Here is a 27,931-nt window from a genome sequence, read left to right on the forward strand (position 1 = left end):
CCGAGGTGGTACTAAAAAAGCAGCAGGCAGGAATGGGCAGTATTTATAATACATGTATTTCAAATATGTTTTTCAAATACAAAACAGTATTTTGTAATTTGTATTTAATAGGGTTTATGAAAATGGGTTTATATTTTGTATCAAAATACTTTAGTGTCTTGTATTGTTGTATTTTTAAATGACTGTGCAATACTTTGTAAGAAGTTTACATGATGACATCATATTTATGCAGCCTCTGATTGGTGCTTTCTCCTTATTAGGTTATTTTATTTTATTTTATTTTATTTTATTAGGCCTAGGATTGAGATGCAACACACAAAGAAAATAACAAACAAATAGCAGAGGCAGATTTTAGAGAAAGGTAAAATCATTGAAAATACTGCACAATGCTAAGACCAATAACATTTAATGGCAGTATAGTGTACAATGCATGTGCTTAAGAAATGAGATGGAATGAAATATCAGTCCAAAAACAGGAATATGGAGCCTTTAGTACTTAATCAATCTCAAAGAGAAACAAAGATTTATGAATAACTACTCGTGTACAGGAGTAGAGGTGCATGAGTTGGCAGAGAAGCTGACTTTAACTTAGAAAAATGCTGTTGCTGTCAAACATTGTTTACTTCACTAAGTTAATTTAATGAAGAAGGAATTGATCCAATAGGCCTGTTGATGGAAGGTTTGTGAAGAAATTTCATGGTAACTTGTAAAAGTATTTTGTAGTATTTTCAAAATACAGTATTTTATTTTGAGACTTGTTTTAGCTGCTGTAATTTGTAGTTTATTTTAGTATATATAAAACTGAGGTGTTTGGTAATATATTTTAAAATACATTTTAATGTATTTTTGCACAACCCTGGTACCAGGTACCACTGTAGATATTGGAATGCAGTGGAAATGCCCTTAGAAGTGAGCTATAATGAACGAAACCACTATTCAGTGGTAAAGTGCCTTCATTTTTACAGCATGTATAATATATATAATAATTTGGTTGCTTCCTTTTTGTATTTCGGATTACTGTCAAATTTTAGGGATTTTTATGGAGGGAGCAAAATTGAAACCCATGCTCAATCTTTGTAAACATTTTATTTCTGAATTAAATGTTAAAATATGACGCATAATAATAAGAATATTTTTTTCTTAATGAAATTGTAACATGGTGCAACTAATTGTACTTAATAATAATAAAAAATTAACATATTTTCTTAAAAAACAGTATTTTAACTTCAGTAAATGTTTAAAAAGACTGTAAACACTTACAGATCAACATCCTCAAAAGCATCTTCTAATGGAGCCAAATGACCTCTTCAAAGACACACAAGTGAAACACACAAAAAGATCCATTATTCATCAGCTACTTCATTCTTATTTCTACTGTTTATGCTTTAGGTAAAGACACTGAACCCCAGTTAGTTCCAGGGATAAACTCATCTGTAGCTTTTGCGCAGTTTAATCAGGGTTCAAAATTAACCTTTTTTTCCCCCCACAGATGCCAATGCGGAAAAATATTCAGTCATACAAATAAAGATTATGCAACAAACAAATACAAACTACTTTAGCTTTTTTCCCAATTATACTGTGATGAGATTGTGAAACCATGCATTTATTTTCTTTACTCCCATTTAGCTCTCTGCAAAAGTTAATTTTAAACCCTGCATGAAAGTTTCTTTGGATCAGTTAAAGGACAGCTACACAAACCAGTTTTTTACCGTATAAACAACTCCTCCTCAACGCTCTTCAGCAGACTCCTTCAGTGGAGGAGTGCACAAAAGAAGAGAGGAAAGGAAAACAGGAGAAAAAAAAAGAAAACAAACAAAGAGAACAGTCAAAGTAGAGGGAATGCAGGCAGAGCTCACGTGAGATTCTGCAGAGAGAAGGAAGTGTGCAGAATTGTGGGAAAAAAACAGTAAAGATGATGCAGACGGTTCAGGGAAGTGACTGCTGGAGGTGTTTTCATGCAGACGACAGTGCCAGGAAACCAACTGGTTTATAAAGACATGATGAATATTTCTAATGGGTACCTGGAGGTGATGGGACCATCTGTAAACGGGCTCCAGGGGGATGGGAAATCATTGTCTTTAGTCACATCCTGAAAAGAAAAAAAACACAAATTCATTTAAACGATCCAGTTCAGGTCTTATTGTAAATTTAATTTCTGCAAATAAATAATTTACTCATGCAGATTTTTAACAGTGCCCATCTGTCAGCAAGACATTTAGACAATTAATACACAATTTAGTATAATCAGTTCATCTTTTTGACATTGAAAAGGTTCTGTTGTAAATAAGTCATTTTATTTCTACATAATTATATATAACAATTAACATGCTTTTTCACGTCACACTGAATTAATTAATTCATTTTCTTGTTGGCTTAGTCCCTTTATCAATCCGGGGTCGCCACAGCGGAATGAACCGCCAACTTATCCAGCAAGTTTTTATGCAGCGGATGCCCTTCCAGCCGCAACCCATCTCTGGGAAACGTCACACTGAATGATGAAGTATTATTTTTACACATATTTAGACATTTTATTTTTTACAAAAGTTATATTAAACCTTAAACCAGGCACTTCTTTGTGTGTGTGTAAATGAATGTGGACATGACCACAAACAATCTACTAATAAAGGTAAAGTAGAGTTAAAGGCTAATTAATAACTAAAAGTATTAGCTTTTTTTAAATATTTCATGATGTTATTCATACAAATAAGTGATGTTAAAGAGAGCAAGGACATTTTTCACAAGTCACACCTGTCCTCAGGCTCCCGGTTACATTCAGAATAGATTTTAAAGTATGATTACTTGTCTTTAAATCACTAAAAGGCCTAGGAGCTCAATACATTACAGATATGCTCACTGAACACAAACATAATAGATCGTTCAGATCTTTAGGATCATACAAACTGGACATTCCCAAAGGTTCTGTCAAAGCAGGATGAATCAGCCTTCAGCAACCAGGCCTCCCCGCTGCTGGAATCAGCTTCCAGAAATTATCAGATGTGCTCCAACATTAGGCACATTTAAATCAAGACTGAAAACACATCTGTTTAGCTGTGCCTTTACTGAATGAGCACTGGGCTACGTTCAACAGATCGCACTAATTTGTCTTTCTTTTTTTCATTCTTTTATAACCAGTTTGAACACACTGCAATCTGTTTTTATATTATTAGTTATTATTTTTCTTATACTTGTCTCTTTTATTCCTGTTTGTGTAAAGCACTTTGATTTGCCACGGTGTATTAAATGTGCTATATAAATAAACTTGCCTTAACTTTGGCTGGAATATATACAGTATACATCATTTTTTAAACATTTCCAAGTCAATATTATTATTTTTAAATGACACTTTATGCTAAATACTAGTATCCTGAAAAATATCAAGCAAAATATTATGTGCTGGCATCATGTCAAAGAGAAAAGAACTTGGCTATTAAAACTATAATCTTTAAACCCATTAAACAGCACTTGGTATATTTTTGAAAAAAAAAGGTGCTAATAATTTTGCCTTCAACTGTATGTTTTCATAAACTTTTATAACATTAAATATTATCAACATTTTTGCAGTCACGTTTATTCGATATAATGATGAATATTAAAATAAATCCTTGCTACATACAAGTATAAATTTATTACAGACACAAACCTTCCAACCATAGTGTATATTTATTAGTATAATGTAGATTATCTTGACTATGTGATGTTTCGCTCACCATCTCAGCACTTGCTTCAGTCTCTTTCCTTAAAGGGGGCTCAAACTGAAGCTTATCAACTGAAAAACAGAAAGAAAGATATATTACTGCACATATTAGAGTATAAACCTTAAATGCCATTGTTGATACGTGATGGGGAAATGTTGTCTAGCCAGTCATCTGTCACATTCTCTTCACAGTCTTAAGTTGAGTTGCATCATAAAAAGTAAAAAAAAAAATGTAGTATCATGTCTCCACCACAGGGAGGCTCAAAGCTCTGCTTTCTATTTCAAATAACAAACAGCTAAAACTGAGCCAGACCAAGAAAAGTCTCATATGAATGTGGCCTGTGGTGGGGCATCACGTTCTCAGATAAAGGTCAAACCTGTTTTGACTTGATATTCTAAACAATATAAGTTTCATATAAAGTTATTTATAATAGCCTTAGGTCACATAACCCACATCCCAACCAATAAGAATAAAAAACAATCACACTTTACAATAAGGTTTCATTAGTTGAACAATACTTGTACAGCATTTATTAACCATAGTTCAACATTTACTTATGCACTATTAACATCCAAATTCATCCTTGTTAACATTAAAGTACCGTGAGTTAACAGGAACTAACAATGAATGACTGTATTTTCATTAACTTACTTACATTAACTAACATGAAAAATACTGTTATAAATGTATTGCTCATTGTTTGTTCATGTAAGTAAATGCATTAACTCACATTAATACATCCTTATTGTAAAGTGTGAAACCATACAAACTAAAGTAACATAGACCCTCACAGAAAAAAATAAATAAGTAAAAAAATTTTTTTTAAATCACATATTCTCATGTGAAAAGCGCTAATAACTTACTACAAACTTAAACCAAAGTCTACCTCAATTAAAATCCTACTTCCTTTTGATAGTAAGGAGTGGCTTTTAATAAAGAATGAATAAACAAAAAAATCATGCCACATACTTGTAAACGTCAGTGATTGTAAAACTGCAAAAATTATGACAGGCTAGCATGCAAACTAGTCATGCTAAGCTATGATAGATTCAAACTGCCATAAATGTATACACTAGATATCACATACGGACTCTACGCATGCGTCAATAGGGCCGCCACATTTGTTCAGTACTCCCAGGACAAAAGTCATTAGCCGCGTTGCCACTATCGCGCCTAAAGTGAGCGGGCAAGCCAGGGCAAGCCAAGGCCAGCCAGCAGGGCTTACTTGGGGCCAGCGGCCGGCCTTTCTCAGCCTGACGAATACCTTGGGCCAAAGAGGGCCAGCTGGGGATTCGGGGCGGAGTGAAAGGAGAGGCGGACACTTTCTGATCGCACACGAGTACATGTGCCAAACAAATAAATAAATAGTGGAAAGAAAACATCTAGCCCTTTAGGCTGGGGTCTTTTTGCATATGATCGCCCTCATGATTCCATTTTAAATGTAAGGCTGTTAGATAAAATAATTAAGTTTTAATTATAAGTGACATTATTTGCTGCGTCCTTGATGTTTCAATAACGCATAATAATCTTTATTAAAGACACAGCAGGCAGTAAAGGTTTTTGAGAGTATTTGTCAAGTTTAAAAGGTGTGTTTGTGCGCGTTTAGATGCCTGTATGTGAATGTGAGACCGATCAAAAGAGCGCTCCCTTCACAGCTGTTCATGCCGAGCAACTTTTTCTCTTTTTGTTATTTATTTTGGAGATAATACATAATATGAATACAACAGAAGGACATAAAACTTTACAAATTACTTGTCTACTTTTGCAGACTCAAAACAATAGTGTCATATCTTGATGAAATAGCCTAAGCCATATTGAAATAAATTAAAGAATTACAAATATCGGATTTAATAAAATTGCATTAATTAAATAAACCAATATAAAACTAACAAAAGCTAGGTATAACAATTTTGGTATCCACAATACGTTAATAAAACCATTTTGAAGCCATATTAAACTTTTATTTTACAAAGGCCTATCTGAAAAAAGATTTTAGATATTTTCTAAATACAATACACACCGGAGAAGCTTAAAATATTATTTATGCAGTATTTGCATATGATGAAATTAATCAAATCGTGCAAACAGAGCATTTTTTGGGTGAGTGAAAGCAGAAACTAGGCGACCACTTTTTCTGTCATCAAGTCTTGCGCAGAGCCAATTTATAAACGCATCGGGGAAAACTGCAAATACAAAATGTGTTCTGTGTCCTCAAACAAGTGTTTATGCTTTTATATGACGTGGGAAAATTTTAAAAGGAAATTTTAAATACATGAAGAGCTTTATTAGTGGATGGAAGCTGAGCGCAACGAAATATAGGCTACATTTACCTGCTCATATTTACTAAAATATTTAACACTTTCCTTTACTTAAGATATAATATGCAACATTCTTAAATAAAGGGGAATCACCTATGAACTGTCACATAGCCCAGGGAGAAATTAATATGTTTCAGGTCTCTCAGGAGCATTTAGGCTGAATGTTTGACTACGTCTATCTAAATGAGGATGTTATAAAATATATTTTATACTGAGTTAATGGAGAATTTCTGTGGTTTTATATTATGGATGGTGCGCTCAATGCGCTCAGCCCCTCCGTTAGTGGCAAGACAACTCGATTTCGATGCCAACAGTCAGTCGGCGAGTAAATGAATATGTTGAATGAGAACACACAGGCCATGTACATATCATGTAATGCTGTACAGTAACGTGTCATTTGTTTGTTTCAGTTGTCTTCATTTTAATGGTTTCGTGATGGTGTGCTTTATCTGCCTGATTCCTGCTGAAGTTGGTGGGTTGTGTGATGTTTGATTCGGGGGACGTTCTGGGGGCAGGGTTTGCGTGACGCGCTCCGAGCTACTAGCCAGACAGTGGAAATGCGACATGATTTCGGCCTCACTGCTCAACCTCCTGGGCGATTGGCCCGGCCCAAAAAAAAGCAATGGCTCGCACTGGCCCGACAGTGGAAATGCGGCTATTTAACCAAATTGGTCAAGACTAAAGCCAATCTGAAGATGCTGGACTTTAGCACTATGTGCGGGTGTAGTAATGAGCAAACAAAGGTAAGAGTTCGTCTTTTACGTTTTTGTATGTGCTGAACTTTTGTGCTTAACAAGTGTTATTGATGTTAATAAAGTCACTTAGTGCACTAATCATAAGGAAAGTAGCACCAACTCTCACTAAATACTAGGCTTATGCTAGTTTGGTTGAATAAAATCAGCAAACAATGTAAATAAAATATGACAACAAGATGTTGGGGTGCCGGAGACTTGTATTTTTGTTGACTAAGAGAACGAATCATTCTTAACGGATATTCATTCACAAACAAATCACTCACTCCGTTAGAATTAGGAGTGAAAGCAGGAGAGGGGGGTGTTTTAGGACACGGATTAGATTAAATTTAACAGGGAGAAAGGAGAATACATTTCCATGCAAACAAACACACGCTCTTTTTTCGGCAATTCCCTTGCGGTCACTTATCCATCGATTTAGGAAAATGTTGTAAAATTAAAATTTTCGTAATTTAAAAAAATATTTGCACACTAAACACCGGGAAAACTCCCAATCATAGATATATGTATATATGTGTATATATCTGGCTCTGGATGACCAATCCTCCATTGCACCTTGGTCCAACATTTATTTATTTTCACCCTGTACTTAAATGGCAGCTCTACTGAAGCATTCCTTCCAATAGACAACAATAGGGTAGGTGACGTCTAATGAAAATATCTATTTCTAACTGCAAGCCAAATTAAACATTGACCATTTATAATGAGACGTTACAATATAATACAAATATAATACAACTTGAAAGTCATTCATTTCCGCCAGTGAACTGAATTGTTTTGTGCTCTAAAGAAGTTAAGACACTCATAATCATCAAGATTGACGTACAGTTGATCTGTGACTGGGTTCTTTCAGCACGGGCGCTTCGGCTGTGAGTGGAGCGGATGGTGTGACGCTCTGCAAGTGGCTGTCAACAACAGAAAGAATTATTTACAAATTATACTGCACACAAATGCGCATAGCTTTTGCACACTAAGATTTGCATTTACAGTAATGCTGATTAAGGAGTGATTGTCATCTTTCATGCACAAGGAAGTCGTGTGATTTACCTCAAAGTCATCTTCATCTCCCTGACTGAAGTGTGACTGGTGATTATCTGGGTTGTTCATCTTATCGAGCAGCTCTAAAGCTAACCGTCGAGTTAAACCTGTCTGGCCCACAAATAAGTGCTGCGTGCGAAAACACAGAGACATTATATTCTGCAATATTTCCATTTTAAATATGTCCTGTTTATTTGAACAGCTTATACATGAAAGAATTTGGTAAAAAAGTAACAGCAGAACTGCTTTCAACGATGACAATTTTAAGAATTGTTTATATTTACAGTTGCAATCAGAATTATTCGCCCCCCCCCATGAATTATTAGCCAGCTGTTTATTTTTTCCCCAAATTTCTGTTTAACGAATAGAGGATTTTTTCAACACATTTCTAAACATAATATTTTTAATAACTCATTTATAATAACAGATTTATTTGTCTTTGCCATAATGACATTAAATAATGTCATTAGATATTTTTTTATACAGCTTAACGTGACATTTAAAGGCTTAACTAGGGTAATTAGATTAATTAGGCAGGTTAGGGTAATTAGGCAAGTTATTGTATAACGAGGGTTTGTTCTGTAGATTATCGAAAAAATATAGCCTAAAGAGGCCAAAAATTTTGACCTTAAAATGTAAAAAAATTAAAAAACTGCTTTTACTCTAGCTGAAATAAAACAAATAAACCTTTCTCCAGAAGAAAAAATATTATCAGACATACTGTGAAAAGTTCCATGCTCTGTTAAACATCATTTGGGAAATATTTAAAAAAAAGAAGAACAAATTCAAAAGGGGGTTTAATAATTCTGATTGCAACTGTAAATAGATAATACTTTAGCTGCTGAATTTATGAATTATTTCTAAAGGATCGTGTGACACTAAAGACTGGTGTGCTGTAAATTCAGCTATGGGATCAAGCACAACAAATGACATTTTAAAACATTAAAATGAGAAAACAGATATATATTTTATAGGCATGGGCCATTACAAGATCCTGACAAGATAACCTTGGATATAAATCTTAACTGTATTGTGGTTACAATAAAATAAAATAAGTTCTTTTTAAATGTCTGAGTAAAAGACTTTTTTACCCATTGAACACAATATATTTTATTTTAGGAAACCTTTGTAATATTTTGTAAAAGTAAACATGTCAAGCTAAATAATTAAAAAACATATTTGACTTCTGCTGCCTTCATTAGTTTCAAATGCACAGATTTCTGTACAACACATAAAAAACATATTTAAAAAAACGTAATATCATATACTTTAGGATCGGTATAACAGAACATTTTTGTGGTTTTAAAACCTTAACTTTTCCACACCCCACTAAGCCTATAAACCAGTAATCGTACCATGCCTAATTGTTTATGGTAATAATGTTTTACAAAATACTTATTCCACAGTACTTAAAATCAGACAAATGCAGGTATTATGAGAGTAAGAAACTTCTTTCAAAATGTAATATAATGTTCAGTCTTTTTAAAAAACAACCTAATCCAAAAAAATAAAATTCTGATGCATTTAAAACAATCATGACAGGTATTTTTTTACTTCCATTTAAATGTGTTTTTTGTTTTAAAAATCCAAAACATGTATTATTAATGGAATTCATAATACAAATTTATTCATTTGCATACAAAAAATTCAGCCCCATGATTTTTTTTTGTCCCAAAAAATACTTTGTGCATTAATTTTTTTGGTATCAATATATTAGCTGGTTCTAAAGTCCCAGTATAGGGAAGGGGACTTTATTCTGCTCAGTGAGCATCGTCTTTCAGATGAGAAGTTAAACTGATTCTCTGTGGTCATTAAAAATTCCTTCAAAAAAAAAAAAAAAAAAAAAAAAAACAGTAGGGGTTTAACCCCAGCATTCTGGCCAAATTTGCCCACTGGCCTCTGTCCATCATGGCCTCCTAACCATCCCCATATCATAATTGGCTTCACCACTCTGTCTCCTCCCCACCAATCAGCTGGTGTGTGGTGTTCGGTCTGGAGTAATATGGCTGCCGTCACGTCATCCAGGTGGATGCTGCACACTGGTGGTGGATGAGGAGATTTCCCCCAAAATATGTGTAAAGCACTTTAAGTGTCCAGAAAAGCGCTATATAAATGTATTATTATGTTATTATAATATGAACAAATAATACATTAATTTATGTAAAAAAGTGCTGGACAACTGAGGATTTTTGTTATAACTAATTATTACATTAATACATTAAGATGTACTTTAAAATGCCCATGAAGTGAATTTCTGAGCAGATTTATTCATCCAAAATTTGACAAACTCCATGACTTTCCACGTTTTACAGCAAATTCCAATTTTATGAATGATTCAGTGATTTAAACCACATTACCCACATTGTGGATGGAAATCACAGGACTCTAACTTAACACCATGACTTTGAATTTAAGACTGATCTGATTTAAGACTTTAAACTGTGGAAGGGACAATTAAGGGTTTTTTTAAGGCCCAAGAAAACCCTCTCAGTGAACCATCATGTGCAAGTCTTTTTTTTATATTTCATCCACACCACTTCTACGAAACAAGTTTAAAATCTGAGCAGAATAATGACCATGAAAAACAGAGATACAGAAAAAATCTTTACCGAAAGCATCTTCTCAGCTGTTGGTCTCCTCTTCGGGTTTTTTGTGAGAGAAAGTTTAACAAAATTATGAAAGGCTGTAGACCTGCAGGAAAACAAGACGGTTGAGATCAACATCAAAAGGAGGGAAAAAAACATTTATAAAACACATTCATATTTCAGAGAAAACATATTATATCTCTTATTATAGCGTAAATATCTTGTATATTATAGCTCAAATAAACAAAGACACATAAAACAGGTCAAAAAGACTCACCATTTAGTCTTGTCCTTTAACTTAGGTGGCTGGAAGTTGCTTTTAGACATGAGAAATAAAGCCCTGCACATGCAAACAAAAGAAAAGATAGAAGGATAGAAAACAAAGATACAAATCTTCATAGTAATTATGTAACGATGAGGTGGTCGTCTAATTGGTAATTAGCTTAACTCCAAATATGTTGTACACAATTAAGCTACTGAGGGCCTTGGCTAAAAATGTGTGCTCACTGTGTTAGTCTGTGTTGGTGAGTGTGTACCTCATAGGATGGAGGTCAAACATGGGCGGCTGTAGTTCTGCCAGTTCAATGGATGTGATACCAACAGCCCAGATATCACACAGATGATTATAACCTCCATTCTTCTCCACTGCAGCAACTTCTGGAGCCATCCTACACATAAACACACACACACAACCTTAAAAAAACACATATAGAACTTCTTTGATTGCGGTGGCTCAGTGCTTAGCACTATTATCTATCAGAAAGAGGTTCGAGTCCTGGCTGGGCCAGTTGGCATTTTTTGTGTGGAGTTTGCATGTTCTCCCCATGTTCGCATGGGTTCCTCCAGTTTCCCCCAACAGTGCAAAGACATGCGCTATAAGTGAATTTCTATGCCCTCTGCCCCTTCCGGGGTATGGCCGCCAAAAGTCGATCTCCAAAGGTATCTGTCCTGGGCCATTCTTTCTACTCTTCCCCAGGTGTAAACCATCCTGCCTCTAGGTCACGTCGCCAGGTGTTTCTTAAATGGCCTCTCTTCCTCTTCTCTTGGGGATTTCATCTGAGAGCCCGTGATCCTAGATGGTGGTTTGCATAGAGTGTGCTTCTATTAAGGGGTTGACAGGTCCTTCCCCATAGGTCAGTGTTACTGATCTTGTCCGGCCAGCTAATGAGTAGAATCTTTCTGAGACAGGTGTTGATGAATGTCTGGATTCTTCGGGTGGTAGTTTTGGTTTCCTCCAGGTTTCAACCCCGTACAACAATACTTACTTCATAATGGTCTTGGTGGTCAAAGTAGATGGGCTAGATGGTCTTAAGCTGGGTGAAAGGGGTTCTTGCTTTGCAGATTCTTGTTTTAACGTCTGTATCTGTTCCACCCTGCTGGTCGATGATTAGTCAATTGAGTAAACAAAATTGCCCGTAGTGTATGTGTGTGTGTGTGTGTGTGCGCGTGTGAATGTGAGAGTGTATGGGTGTTTCCCAGTATTGGGTTGCAGCTGGAAGGGCATCTGTTGCACCTAACTTATCAAAAGCAGTGTACAGCCAAAGACAACACACCTGATTTAGTATTTTTACACAGAGAGCATCATAATTTGTGGCTGATTCTGATTTTACATGTTTGTTTAATACATTTTAGAAACTTCTAGTTGTTTGTGATTACCTGATAAGCATTGGACACTCAAAAGCTTTGAATTCACAAATAAAAAAAATACTTCATTATTTGGAACAGGAAGAAGTTCATAAACTGGTTAAGATAATAATCCCATGAACAAATATATGTGACTTTGATATTTGAGAAGTGTCATGATTTATATTTACCCAAGGTTTTGTATGAATGAATGAACAAATGAAAATAGTGTTAATAACATCAGGGTGAAGCAGCTGGTTTGCACACATGCTCAGTTATCAGAGATCATCATGAACACAAATAGACTGGCTCAGCCCTTGCTCTCTGTTTTTCCGTTAACAAAAGACAACAGAAGTCCAATTGAGTCATAATGTTATAAAACTGTGCTGTTTATTAAAACTTGTAAGGCTGCATTCTTGTCCCTTGGGCTGAACTTGACGTGCACTTTGCAAGCCTGTCCTTGTCCAGTCGATTGTGTTGGCACAACAGTAGGTTTTTCAGCTGCCTATCCCAGATTCACAGTAATCCAGAGGGAGCCATTCACTTCTAAATGAGGCATTTATTTCACGCTTCTGGTAGACTTTAAGTCATTTCATTGTCTGAAGAGCATCTATATGTGCTCTGCAGTTCTCATGCAAGATTTCATTTACATTCTGGATTATAAGACTCTACCCTAATGCTTCTTCTGCGTTGCTGAAAACACATGACTTTTCAATGCTGTGATGCTGGTTCCTTTTTACCTTTAATATCCTGTAGAAAAGCCAAGAAGAGCTGCTTCACACTATATTTTTGGTTCACTCTCAGGTCTATTTGTTTGAATAATGTGAACGCTGTTTTCTGAACTTGGGTGCACAACAGAAAACCAAAAATGAAAAAACTAAAAATGTGGTTCGGGTTCCATTTGTTTTTTTAAATGAGCCACTATTAATCATGTATGAGTTGGTCAAACTGTGTATTTGTGCCTTTACTGACTCATTATTTTGAAAAGCATAACTAACATGCTGCAAGTGATGAGAATTTGATTTCTGCTTGCCTTTAGCAGCAACTCTTTTCTAATTGTTTTTAATTCTTTTAATACAAGGGTGCATGTGCCACATATACAAACACAACACACTCACACTGAAACAATCAAGTGCCCAGAAAAATGTTGCAACTGCAGCCCATGAAGTCTGAAGTTATATTTAATTTCAGATCAACTTCAGTTGAAACCAATAGGGATGCTATTGGAAATTGTGGCTCAGGTAGGCTGTTGCATTGACACAATGCTCAATTGGTACTAATGGGCCCAAAGGGTGCCAAGAAAATGTCCCCCACACCATTACACCACCACCATCCTGAACCACTGATACAAGGCTGTATCCATGCTTTCATGTTGCTGACCCCAAAATCTGACCCTACCATCCGAATGTTGCAATCGAGACTCATCAGACCAGGAGTTTTCCCAATCTTCTACTGTCCAACTTTGGTGAGCATGTGCGAATTGTAGCTTCAGTTTCCTGTTCTTAGCTAACAAGTGTGGTCTTCTGCTGCTGTAGCCCATCCACCTCAAGGTTGGACATGTTGTGTGTTTAGAAATGCTCTTCCGCATACCTCGGTTGTAACAAGTGGTTATTTGAGTTACTGTTGCCTTTCTATCAGCTCGAACCAGCTTCTCTTCTGACCTCTGGCATCAACAAGGCAATTGTGCCCACAAAATGGCCGCTCACTGGATATTTTCTCTATTTCAGATCATTCTCTGAAAACCCTAGAGATGGTTGTGCGTGAAAATCCCAGTCGATCAGCAGTTTCTGAAATACTCAGACCAGCCTGTCTGGCACCAACAACCATGCCACGTTCAAAGTCCCTTAAATTACCTTTCTACCCCACTCTGATGCTCAGTTTAAACTGCAGCAGATCGTCTTGACCATGTGATTGGCTGATCGGAAATTTGCGTTAACAAGCAGTTGGACAGGTGTAGCTAATAAAGTGGCCACTGAGTGTAGATCACAATAGACACCAAAAAACGAACAGGCCTTACCAGTAGGGTGTCCCAATAAAGGATTTCCTTTTCGCCATTGTGGCTGTTATTTTAGCGGCAACTCCAAAGTCCGCTGCAAAACGGGAAAAATGTAATATAATTGAAATTTAGTAACATACAGTGACACACACACACACACACACAAACACAAACTACAGCGTGACCCTCTCACCTAATTTGACATCTCCATTGTCTGTGAGCAGAATATTTGCCCCCTAGAGCACATTGAGGAGGAGAGAGTTATTAAAAAGCAGGAGGAAAGATCAACACAAAAAGATAGGACTGTTAAAAGCCGTATTACCTTGATGTCTCTGTGCATCTTCCCTTTGGAGTGCAAATACCCCAAACCCTAAGTGCACACACACACACACACACACACACATACGCACGCACGCACGCACGCACGCACGCACGCACGCACGCACGCACGCACGCACGCACGCACGCACGCACGCACGCACGCACGCACGCACGCACGCACGCACGCACGCACGCACGCACGCACGCACGCACGCACGCACACACACACACACACACACACACACACACACACACACACACACACACACACACACACTCAAATCACCTACATGCTTAAAATAATAATACAGAAAGCCTCAACAGGAAATGAGTGTTTGAATGCTCTTACCTGTAACGTCTCTCTGCACACATAAGCAATCTGAAGTTCGGATAGCGGACCCGTAACTACACATGCACACAAATACATACATTTTCATTGCTGTTCTCCAGGATACAAAATGAAGGCTGTAAATTCAACGCACACAAAACAATTTTACCATGGTAAATGTCTTGTAATGATCCTCCACCACAATATTCCATGCAAATCCACAGCTTTTCACGGCTGGAGAGAGAGAGAGAGAGAGAGAGAGAGAGAGAGAGAGAGAGAGAGAGAGAGAGAGAGAGAGAGAGAGGGGGAGAGATATCTTTAGAAAGTGAACTTTAACTTCAATATGAGGCATTTAAATAAACAATTAATGATTTCTTAAACTTTAATGTTCAATTATTGATACATCTGTTGAAAAAACATCCAGTTATTTATAGTTACCAGAGGTAGCTGCCAAAGTAAGCCACAATATTGTGATGGGTGCATTCCTTCACCATGAAAATCTCCTGCTGGATGATTGAGAAATCATCACCTAAAAAAAAAAGATGAGAGATGGAGAATGTGAGTGTTATTAATCAGATCAAGAATCAACAGATGCAGAAACTAAACAGTGCAAGGAAAGAAAGAGCGCTTGGGTCAGATATGGAGAGCACATGTTGGGTGTTCAGTTCTGAGGGTGATTAAAATTATAATCATAATATGGGGAGTACTTCTGTCAGATTTCATGCATTTCTCTTCATTGTTTTATGTGATCTAGTTTAGATCATTCTCATTTGATCTCTTCACCCTCCTCGTGTCTACTGCCAAATAAAGCCTGCGAGAGTGAAGGGTTTTCGTCTAATAATACAGATAATTAGCTTAGCCTCCTGCTGAATCCGTGCTAATGCCAACACAACACACCCCATGAAAATACTCAGGTTTCTTTGTGAATGAAGACTTTAAAATGGTCTAAACAATTAGCTTTTTTTGTTACAGCCACTTTTGATAAATCAATATAATTTTATTGAATAAAAAATAAAAATAGCAGTTTAAAAAATATATACAACAGCAACACATTATTATTTTATTATTATTAATCTTTATAAACAATTAAGAATATTATTTTATAATGTTATTAGAATAGATATTACATATGCACTGTAAAACCCAACAGTCAACTTTATCAAATGAAATGAGTGTCGTTAACTCAAAATTTACCGAAAGTTAATTATTCTCATTTGAAAAGAGTTTTAAACTCTGTGTTGAACGTAATGAGTTGATTATATACCTCATTACTTCAACTTAAATGGAGTAAGCTCACAGTACTCATTTAGATTAGTTTAACTCAAATGGTATGTAGCAATCGGTTTCCTCAAACGATTTGAGGTGACTTAACTTATTGGGTTTTACAATACTCAGTTGATTTGAGTTCTCTTTATTTACTGGATTTTACTGTGCTCAAATTGCTTCGTTTACTCAAATGGATTTAGTTCACAGTACTCATTAGGATTAGATTTTGAACTTAAATGGTTTGTTGCAATTGGTTTACCCAAACGGTGGGGGTTTTGGGTTTTACAGTGTATTTATTACCATAATAAACTTCATTGAATTTGTAGTTTCTAAAAAATATTTCTATAAATAACCATAAAAATGTAACTATTTGTTTCTCTACAGAAATGTTTAGGTCATTTAATAATTGACCAAAATCAGCCTTCAAAATAAACACAACCCCTGTACATTTACATGCTTCTTAACAAGTCAAAACCTTTAATGCATCATGACACACATAAAAAGATACTATCAGTGACTCACACACCTCTATTCCCACCACAACCTGCATTAAAGCAATGACTCACTCCTCTGTTTTTGTTTTAAACTGATTTTCATTCATCGTGTGACTCAAAGACCAATCGTCTTGCCTAAAGCACATGATCTGTTTATGTCTGAATATCTTTGCTACAGTGAACACTGCATAGTTTCCTGCAGGTGGCGCTGACTTCTTTACACATTCTGATGCGCTCAAAAAAAATCTGTTGATCTGTTCATGACAGTCAAAAGCCTTATTAAAGTACCTCAAAGTAAAACAAATAAAAAAAATATACAAACATCATATGGAAATATTCCCTCCACTGTAAAAATAAACATGTGAATACATAAAGAAATTGCATTGCAGAAACTGCTTCATAGTAAGAAGGCAGTGTCTTAACGTTTGTATGATCTATTCGCAAATGATGTAAAGAAACTGACTGTAGCCACTTCTCTATTCTGCTTTAGACCTTTCACTTTGAGAAACTCACACACACAAAAAACAACCACCTCAGTTTCACAACGACTGCATGCTGAAATATGGGAGAAAAAAACTGTTCAAATGACTGAAAGGAACAGTCAGTGAGGGCAGCGTGCATATTTTCATTTGACACCTCATCCACAAGACATCAGCAGCATCTCAGTGTGTGTGTGTATGTATGTGTGTGCGCATGTACAAGGATCAACCCAGCTATGAAGCCTACCAAGCTGACCACTTCCTCTCCACTCAAGACAAACAGCCCAAGCCCAAGAGTGTGTCAGTGAGATAGTGTGTCTTAAATACAGCAGCAGGCCTGATGGTTTGTCTGCTGAAAGCTGAAGTTAGGCAGCTTCCTCTGAGCTACAAGCTTTTCTAAGTAAACAAGCATTTAGTACTGTCAATTGCAATAAATCAAGCAACCCACTACTAAACTCAAGCTACAATCACCCCATTCCTCAATCATTGGACTGGATTTGGCAGAAACACATAACTTGAATCAACGTACAAGACAATGTACTGCTTTTCAGACATATAAAGCCACCTTGAAAATAAAATTAGTTGGATAATAAGATATCAGTATAAGGAAATGGCCATACCTTGAGCCTCAGACACCATTGTTTCCTTGTTCTCATATAAATTCCAAAAGTATAAAACTCGTTGGACACAAGGCCAATTAGAACACAAAGCAGACTGTTGCTTGACTCACCCCATCATTTCCATTTACTTCAGGTTGCTCAACCAGACTAGATTAACAGCCGCATCAGAGAAACATAGACTTATATGTAGCTCTGGGATAATTCAAATGCGCATCTTAGAATGTGTTTGATAAGCCACAATGTTTATTAGTGAGACAATTATAATTTTTCTCCCTTATGGGGTGTTTACATCAGACATAGCTAGCATGAATAGATCACACTATGAGCAGGGTCTGTCTGCGAATTGCTAGACAAGGGCTTAACAAAAAGGGGTGTAATTTGCAGTAGAGGCATAGCTTGAAGTTGAGACCCAAATGTCAAAACCATGATGACCAAAATGATGCTGTACCCTTTACAGTTATCAGCTACACCTTCCCCAACCCTAAACCCAACCGTCACAATTATTAACGTCTACACCAGGGGTTTTCAAAGTGTGAGGCGCGCCTCCCCTGGGGGGCGCCAGAACATGTCAGGGGAGGCGAGGGAAAAAATATAATATAATAAAAATATAATTATTAAGTTTAATTATTATATGTATTTTTTATTGTATTTAAACGTTTTAATTAAACTAAGCAAAAAAAAAATAAAAAATACGTCAAATATAAGAAAACCTTTTTTACCCAGAAGGCCATAGCTGTGAATTCGCTTCTGTTTGGCAAGCCCGCCAATACAGGTATGCCTGCTAATACAATGGGTCGGTTTCTGAGAACCCCCGATTCAAAGCTGTAATGAAGTTCACAGCCCTTTGGCCGCCAGGAAGAAGGAGGCGGAGAACCGACGCAGTTTTAAAATGATTTATTAATAACAGTGACGGCTGCTCCTCACGGAGGCTGCCGTCTAAACCAAAACAAACGGACGGCAGCTCCTCACGGAGACAGCCGTCAAACTGAAAGCAAAAGTAAAAAATATGTCCGGGCCCGATCCTCTCTCGGCTTCCTCTGCCATCGGTCCTCCTTTTATGATCCAGAGCTCCTTCCGTGGGATCCGAGGCAGGTGCGCACCGCAGGTGTATCCACTTACGCGGTGGCCTCACTCCGTTCCCAGGGCTCTCGGCGACGCCCCCTGGCCACAAAAGCCTTCAAGTTCAGGGTTTAAACCCAAAAGACGACGATATGATGATCAGTATTTGAGTTTAAGATTTACGTGGACAGGACCAGCTGATGAACCACGACCTTTATGTGTGGTTTGTCAAAATATTTTGGCTAATGACAGCATAAGACCCGCTAAACTTCGACTGTTTTGACTGGGATGGACAGTTCTTGAATCTGTTTTATTCATATTGAACCATCATCCTAGTTTTCAAAACGTTATATTAAAATACTTGTTATTACTCTGTAAATAATTGCACTTTCATGCAAATGATGATAAAAGTGAGTTAACAGTCTGACATCTGTCTGTCTGTCTCTCTCTCTCTCTCTCTCTCTCTCTCTCTCTCTATATATATATATATATATATATATATATATATATATATATATATATATATATATATATATATATATATATATATATATATATATATATATATATATATATATTTGTGTGCGTGCGTGCGTGTTTGGGAGGAGGGGGGCGCCAATGGATAAGTTGTGTCAAAAGGGAGGCCCACTGTCTTAGACTTTGAAAAACCCTGGTCTACACCTTCCCCAACCCTAAACAGTTATCAACGTCTACACCTTCCTCAACCCTAAACCCAACCATCACAGTTATTAACGTCTACACATTCCTCAACCCTAAACCCAACCATCATAGTTAATAACGTCTACACTTTCTCCACTGTGCATGAACAGCCATAAGATGCGGAGGCTTTAATACTTGACATGTTCGCCATTGCATTGTTATTTGCAACAACAGGGATCGAACACCAACTGACAACTGTCATGACAAAACGGTCAGTGAGTGGAGTTGTTAAATCAATGAACATAATTATTTACAATTAATTGGTTGTGGATTCATTTGCAGAAAACGCATGAAAACATTTGCTAAAAATGTTCTCTTAAAAGCATTTCAGCCATCTTGCCAACATCTCGTTGTGACATCTTGCATTGGTTCAATGTAGTCTCGATAACTGCAAGTTAGGCCTCTACTACACATTATGCGCCCTTTATGGTATGCCCCTTTATTGCAGTCTGCAGACAGACACACTTGGAGAAGACATTTCAACAGTGTGACTTTAATCGTTCAATTTTTGCTTTGAATTTTCTTCATTTACTGTAGACACAGATTAGCGCCTGTCTGGTGACTCCAGTTTAATTGCTAAAAGGTTGACATGAATATTATTGAGAGATTAGCTGCACTTTATGTGCTTTAAGAGGGCTGAAAAACGGCCTAGATTCATTTGGTACCATGTCTTGTTCCATCAGATCCTTCAGAGGTGCACCCAGCTAACTTATTTTTCTTCAATATCAAACGGCCATATGTCTTTGCAGTCTGTATTTATAAAGCATAATATGTGATTTGTCTTCAACAGGACACAATGCCAGTAATGTTTGTAACCAAAAAGTTTTTTTCTTTATTTCACTTCTACAATCAAAACTCTCAAACAGGAAAGAAATTCATTATTGGATATGTGAAATGTTTGGCTGCACCAAAAAATACTACTAAAAAAATTCACTTATCATCACGACATGTCAAACATTTGTCAATGAAATGTTATCTGATAGCAAACCACAACTAGCATCAACTATCCATCCAAAACACTGGAACAAGTAAAACCGATCAAAGAAAGGCTACAAGAACAGCTCTCAAAATGCTTTGGGAAACCAAACACATGATCTAAAGCTCCAGCAGAGAAATTAGCCAGCTGTTTGTGATATATTTAGAAATGAAAAGATCAGCAAATGGTTCCCAAATTAAACCACTAGGAAAAACATTATTTCATCCTATTTCCAATTAATGACTCCATTATAATTAGTCATGCTCTGCATACTTTATGGTTGGAATTCATATTTACCATTTCCGCAAACCAAACTATGTAAAAAAAAAAAAAAAAAAAAAAAAAAAACACCCATCCTCTCTAAACATTGGAATGAGAGCCTAGACTTCCACAGTGAAAAATGTTCTTGACAATCATGCCAAAGGTTAGAAACGGTTGCAATGCTCTGATTGGATGATTTTTAAGGGGTGGAGTGTGAAAAAGCCAATAAACGAACAAGGAAAGGAATCTGTCCAACAAGAGTGCTTTAGACCAGTCTAAGATGTTTTTGTCTTTTCGTGCAAGCAGGGTATAACAGTGTGGCCAGCGCAACAAAAGTTGTGAATACAGTCAGCTTTTCAGTTCTCCATGAGATGACGTTTGTGTTCATGCACAAACACACACATATAGACAGAGACTGCAGCTGACGGGATCTTTTTTAAGGCGACAGCTAACATACAAGAAAGATCTAGTCAGCTTTTTAAAAAGGCCCGTGCACACCTGCTTTCCAGGTGTAAATCTTACTCTGACTTGGCCTCTTTTTCATGCACTTTGTCCAGATGTTCCAGTGGCGCCACCACATCTCAGCAACTTCATGTTTCGTTTCACATGACAATTAACCACTAACAAAGATGGTTAACACAGCAATCTGTCGTCAACTAAAAGTGTTTGATAGTAATCTAGAGTGTCATATGATCTGACGTAAATGCGCAGATGTCATTTATTTACCATCGGTATGTAAAACGCCAGTCAGCCTCTATTGCAACTGACTTGATGAGAAACCACCTAAAGATATTTGTTTGACTGTGAGTTTAACTTCTGCTTATTTAGGAAGACAGAAGTTATTTTTTGTAAACCTGTAACTATACTGTACAGACACTGAGAATAAACAGTTAATTGTAGAAATCTGTGAACTGGTAGGTTTAAGATTACAATATTAAAATAATAAAAATCGAAACATAAATGCTTCTCAATCCAAACCAGTCAAACTATGTGAAAAATGATGGTAAAGTTGTAGGTTTATCGCTAGCTTTTAAAGATTTAAAGAACTGTCCAAGCAAATTATGATTGAGGCAAATTTTGATGTGATATGATTGTTTTTTCATCTCCAATTTTTGGTTTATATGAGAAGCAAAACACTATTGAAGTCTCAAAAATTCAACCCAACTACTTCAGCATGGAGCAAATATAACACTAGTTATCAAATATATAGCACAGGGAAAGGGATATGGATGAAATATAGTTTTCATCCATTACTAACAAAATAACTATTACAAATATTCAACTATACATTACACTTTCACACAAATTATTCTCACACATTATTCAATATGGTGATGCACAAAACTAGCATGCACAATGTGGATGCAATTATTATGTGCTTAATTGTGCTTGCACAGGGCCTTTCTTCCATGCTAATGCATTGAACACAGTCAGAATACTAAAACACTATGCTGAAAAGCTGTGCCTCTCAAGAATGAGAATTACCTTTCTTTTTTAATTCTGATTTAAAGGGTACCTATGATGAAAATGCATGTGCAGGTATAGTCAGTCCATAGTCATATTGGAGTAAAAAACACAAGAAGTCTCTTTTTTTCTTTCTACTGATGTTAAAATAGCATCCAAATCCGAGTGATTTAGAGGCCCATTGTAATGTGACGTAGGTGTGTGGTTTTCTCCTTCCACCGAATTGATCGACAGGTGCCATGTCTGCATGATAACAAGTACACACGTCCACAAAATTTTTTTTGTTGGTATTAAAACATATATTACAACTTTCTGTGATCAGCTGCACCTCAATATTTAATTTTCTAAGTTTAAAATGATTTTAAAACAGAGCATGTTTATTATAAAAAAGTAAAATCGCTAAGTAATTCTTATCTGCTATAATCACCATGGCCGCATGCTGTCAGTAAATGCAGGGGTGTTGGATAGCGGATGGGTGTCGCGGATGTAAGTTAAGAGGCGGGGCGGGGTTGGTTGTTGCTGACGTAAGTAAAGAGGGTTGGGGAGTCCCGGAACAAAGTGAAAGTGAACAGTCGACTGGGGAGGAGGGCAGGTTGAGTAGAGGGATTGGTAAAATGAGGTGCCGGGTTAGATTTCAGAGGTGCCGGATCCGGAGTGTTCTGCCACAAATTAAGCCCACCATACCGTCAGAATCTTAGGCCGTACTCACACTAGGTACAGTTGCCTCGAACCGGGCCAAAGCACGCTTGTCCCTTCTCCCGTCTCCCCCGACGGCCCGCACTCACACCACAATCGGGCCTGGGCACACTTACGCTGTCCCTCAGCAGCGCAGTGGAGATTTTTCTAGTTATATCGTTTCAGTCGTTTGATATGCAGTGACATGCAGTCAAATATTTCGCCAAACAGTCCTTAGGGATGCGGTGACACGCAGTCAGATGTTTCTCCGAACAGATCCGCCACTTTTGCCGCTCATAAACAATCAAACCCCTCGTGCTGCAGGAATGAGGAGGTTTGCTGAAGGGCCACAGCTGGCGTGCAGTAAGGGGTTTGCGTATTTAATAAACCATGGCAGTTTGCGATCATTGAACAGTAAGATTGATTAATAAATCCATATGAAACAGTCCCTTAAAAGTCACGTCTCGCTTTCAGTTTCGGGCTTTGGCGCGTTTTGCACTCACACTACAAACGTACCGTGCCAAAGCCCAAGTGAACCGCGCTCAGGCCCACCTCTTCCAACCGGGCCAGGGCCAGCCAGGTGAACTGTGCTTGAGCCCGATTCCGCGCATTCACACTTCTCAAACGATCCGGGAAACGGGCATGGGCACGGTACGGATGGCGTAGTGCAAGTAGGCCCTTTTACCAGCCCATGTCTAAAATAAACTTGGTTGATATATTTGACTAGTGCCCTAATTTAACCTTTATCTGTTTCTATCACTGACGGCTGTTTATCTGACGTAACGCATGAGAAGTAGACATGCAGCTCAATTGAATTTAAAGCCACAAGCTACAAAAACAGCTACATAAGCTGCATCTCATTTGAGAGGCTGTATCCTCTGAAGGATGCAGACTTTAAAGGTGAGTCCTTGGAAGTAGACACAGGGTGAACCGAGCGTTTAGAAATTAGACAATCTAGCATACAGTGGACTGATCTCGTCACCTGGCAACCATAACAGCTGCCGCTAATAAGCGGTTATAAAATGTGTAATGACGTTTTTTCAACGTGATTCTAAAACTTATTTTAAGCGATCTGAAGGAAAAACAAGGCTTACTGAAGCTGGAAATATATTTCCTTTGATCATGTACACATAAAACTGTAAAAAAATAAAATTACTCTTTAGTCATACTCTTTTGTTTTTTAACATGTTTAAATATCCAAGTAAAATAAAACCTACATCATACATTTAATCCAGAATTTGCTTATAAAAACGTCCTGCGGTTATCAGCATGCAATGAATTTTGGGATGTTCGAGCCTGCGAAGGATCCCCTGGTTGTATCATTCATATTACCTGGAAAACAAAGGACGCATTTTGAGGCTGCATTTGAAGGAGCTTTAGAATTTTTTTAAAAATAAGAGATTTTGTTGTGCTGTGATGACGCAGAGTCCTTCAAATGCACCCTTCGGAGGATACAGCCTCTGAAAAGAGACACAGCTATAGTCCTCAAATACCAAAATGGGCAGATTCTACATATATAATAAATAATCTGAAGGGTATTTTAAGCTGAAACTTTACAGACATATTCTGGAGACACAAAAGTCTTATCTTACATCTTGTAAAAGGTGTAAAGTAGGTGCCCTTTAAAGGGAAAAAAATTTTGCAATTTTTTATGCAAAAAAATAGTGATAGTATATTTTATTTTATACAAAACTGTGTCGCACACTGAGGAAGGCTTTGTGCCGAAACGTCTGTTTGTCTGTTATCACCCGTAAAATGTAAGAAAAAGTAAAAATAAAAACAGTATGAAGCAATTGAGTGCGAATCATTACCTTCTTTTGAATAATAGTAACGATCAGATTAACGCACCAAACCAAAGAAGTAACTAAAAAAAAACCGCAAGCGCGCAGGACTAACTTCAGTAACTCTGCATACAAAACTATATAGAAAAATGTGCAGCCATCGCAATGTGATAAATCCAACTAATCAACAAAACAATTTCAGTTGCATGCTAATTAATTGTGCCCTACAGCTCATCACAGGATATTAAGGTGTTAATAAAACACACAACTTTTCTGAATTCAAACATTGCCACTCTACACATGGTTACACTACTTTTTTTAATCATTCTAATGACAACATCTGTTTTGTCAACCTCTTAATTTAATTCACCTTCTAAGATACATGATGTCAACCAAAGGCATGGGGGTGTGAGAACTTTTACACAAAGAGAAAACTGTCTGAAGGCTTTGTCTATTATTCAAAATGAGTCCAGCAATAAAACTGTAAATTGCAAATAAGTAATTAAACTTTATCTATATTCAGCTGAATGTGCACAAGACCATTTTTGAGCATGAACAAATGCTCAGGACAAGCCTCTGCTGAGAGGTGCCAACCAGCAGCGTTCATGTACATCAGCCATGAACAGTTCTCCGACATGCCCCACGGGTAAAAACAAAACAGGATGTATCATACAAGCCTCACCACAGACTTTACACCACACTCTTTGAGCACAACAGGATGGCTTCATACTCACTCACCAGGCTCAAGTTTGATGATCTTTACTGCTGCAAGCTCTCCTGTGGAGATTTTTCGAGCCTGCAAAATACAAGAAGGGAAGAGTTATTAAAAAAAAAAAAACAGAGAGCCAGAATAGTTTCCGATCAAAACACTGGAATGTGCGCATATAAGTGAGAGCCATGTCTCTGGTGGAAACGGCCTCATCGTTTCCAACTGGAAGTAGGACGACAGCCATCAAAACACACAAGCTCGCATACAAGAGAGACTTAAAGCAATGATTCACCCCAAAACTAAACTCTACAGAACTTATAAAAATGATTTTGGCACAATAGTTCTACTTTAAAAACATTTGAGCTCTTAATTATTCATAATACGAAAGTCAACTTTGAGTCAATAAATATATACGTTTATACTTGAGGCTTTAGATGAGGCATGCAAGAAACTGAACATTATTTTCTTATAATGTATGAACGGGCACATACAAAGGTGAGATGATGATGCTATTTGTTTATGATAGGGAGGAAAGATGCATGTGTTGTATTGTGAATTAAAAGGATACTTTTATTCAGAATACATCACAATTCAGACAGTCATAAATGCACTCAGAACCATTTGCAGATGATCTGGATTTAAGATAAGAATATTGCAAATAATGTCAAGAGGTGCTCACTGCAGAGCCATTTGGGAAGAGCTGAGCTCCAGCGAGGGGGAGCTTGAGCTATCGCTCCTCCTTTCTTGCACTTCTACGAGTGATGTCACTGGTGGTAGGGTTAGGGGTGGGGTTAGTGTACGCATTAAAACAGCTTACAGGAGGAGGAGCGAGAGCTCATGCTCACCCTCGCTGGAGCTCAGCTCTGCTCAAATGGCTCTGCAGCGAGCAGTGTCTCAACAATGTTCAGGTTCTTGCACGAACGAATCGTTCAAGGTTTCATTAGTACCAATGCGTATTATTTCTGTGAATTTCTGTCCTTCCTCTATATGTTTCTTTTTACTTTCTAAGTACGAGTAGCATTTTATGAATCACCATGAATTACAGGGTATATAAAGAAATCAGAAAATATTTAATGCCTTTTTAAGACTATTTCCATACATTTTAAGACCATTAGGACTATATTACTTCTTTAGGTTTTAACAGGTAATATTGGTGACATTATAACTTAAAGTATATTAACTAAACACTGACTGTAAGGAAGCACAACTATAGAGTCTTAGCTTGTTATAACTCCTTATCAATTTAAGATAATTCAGAAGAGGAAGCAAAAACTGAGAATTGTTTACTGTTATTGTTTTATGAGCAAATTGAATAATAAAAAATAAAATGAATATGTGACTTTCATCATGATCCACACAAAAACTCAACATAGCCCTAAAATAGTGTGGGCAGACAGTGATTTAAATAAACTGATTAATTTTAAATTTTGATGTAAAAAAATCTCATTGTGTAGAAATATGCTATATAACAATAATATAATCATATAATATAATAATAGTATATAATAATTCACAAATAGGCGACGCAGTGGCGCAGTGGGTAGCACGTTCGCCTCACAGCAAGAAGGTCGATGGGTCGCTGGTTCGGACCTCGGTTCATTTGGCGTTTCTGTGTGGAGTTTGCATGTTCTCCCTGCCTTCGCGTGGGTTTCCTCCGGGTGCTCTAGTTTCCCCCACAGTCCAAAGACATGCGGTTCAGGTGAATTGGGTAGGCTAAATTGTCCGTAGTGTATGAGTGTGTGTGTGGATGTGTGTGTTTCCCAGAGATGGGATGCGGCTGGAAGGGCATCCGCTGCGTAAACACTTGCTGGATAAGTTGGCGGTTCATTCCGCTGTGGCAACCCCAGATTAATAATAGGGACTAAGCCGACAAGAAAATGAATGAATGAATGAATTCACAAATAATTCACTCTCTTCCAGCAGACGGCGCCTATAGAACAGCAGGAATAATGGTGTTGCCTTGGTTACTGCAATAAACAAAAAAGGATTTAATTCCATATCATTTTATAAACTAAACAGCATCAGAATATTTGCAGATTAAATTCAGGCAAATGTTAGCAAACAACTATAACTTGCATAACCAAGAATTATACCAAACTGAGTACCTTGCATTGAAGACATTTTAATATTTTTAATGGCCTTAAATTTCTCTAAATTGATTAATCAAATTTTAATACTTAAGATCCTGCGGATACCCTGGCCTGTATCAGTAAGTAAATATAAATGTTTCATTTTTAACCCAGTTCACAAGGTACAATAAAGATCTCTCTATTAGCACAGCAGGATATGATCCTGTTCTATTTATTAACAGCAAACTGCTGATTAGTCATCTGTACTTGAGCTTATGGCTGCACGATTCTGGCTAAAATGAGAATCACGATTTCCTTCTTTTTTTTGGGTTAAAATAAGGATCATGATTTTCTCACGATTTTGTAGATGTAAAATAAAGGTTAATATGAATAGGCTTTTATTATTGTTATTCTCAAACATATGGTAAAACAGCACTAATAATATTTAGGTCTATGTGTGGGTCTACTGTTGGTTAAAATGCTAAAATTTAGTTTAGACTTGGAAGGGTGTAGACTTGAACAGACTTTAAATTTGCCCTCGTCATTAATGAACAGTAAAGTGATCAGATAGAGTGAACTATTATACACAATTCTGAAGCTAAATTATTTTGAGACATATGCTTGTAATCTATCATTGACAACATTATTTGACAATTTTTTCCACTGGTAAATGAGACATTTGTCATCATTAGATTCCCTCTT

At 37.0% G+C, this 27,931-nt stretch overlaps 1 protein-coding gene across 30 annotated transcripts in view; it reads right to left on the reverse strand.

Annotated features, from left to right (window-relative positions):
* Nucleotides 1–27,931, reverse strand: part of map4k5 (mitogen-activated protein kinase kinase kinase kinase 5) — a 56,211-nt gene that overhangs the window by 20,515 nt on the left and 7,765 nt on the right. For 11 of the 30 annotated variants that reach the window (XR_015504960.1, XR_015504959.1, XR_015504958.1 and 8 more), the window contains 15 exon segments: nt 25,190–25,247; nt 15,095–15,185; nt 14,826–14,890; nt 14,678–14,733; nt 14,330–14,377; nt 14,201–14,243; nt 14,029–14,101; nt 10,925–11,056; nt 10,666–10,728; nt 10,413–10,494; nt 7,813–7,932; nt 7,592–7,670; nt 3,708–3,766; nt 2,022–2,089; nt 1,261–1,305 (listed from right to left, as the gene is read on the reverse strand). Coding sequence is in view for 23 of the 30 variants with exons in the window: in XM_087277565.1 (XP_087133691.1) it covers nt 1,261–1,305; nt 2,022–2,089; nt 3,708–3,766; nt 7,592–7,670; nt 7,813–7,932; nt 10,413–10,494; nt 10,666–10,728; nt 10,925–11,056; nt 14,029–14,101; nt 14,201–14,243; nt 14,330–14,377; nt 14,678–14,733; nt 14,826–14,890; nt 15,095–15,185; nt 25,190–25,247 (1,082 nt within the window). In the remaining 7 variants the exon portion in view is untranslated. 30 annotated transcript variants of the gene reach the window in all.

This window comes from Danio rerio, chromosome 13 (assembly GCF_052040795.2).
Source record: "Danio rerio strain M-AB ecotype USA chromosome 13, GRCz13ab, whole genome shotgun sequence".
Classification (NCBI taxonomy): Eukaryota; Metazoa; Chordata; class Actinopteri; order Cypriniformes; family Danionidae; genus Danio; species Danio rerio.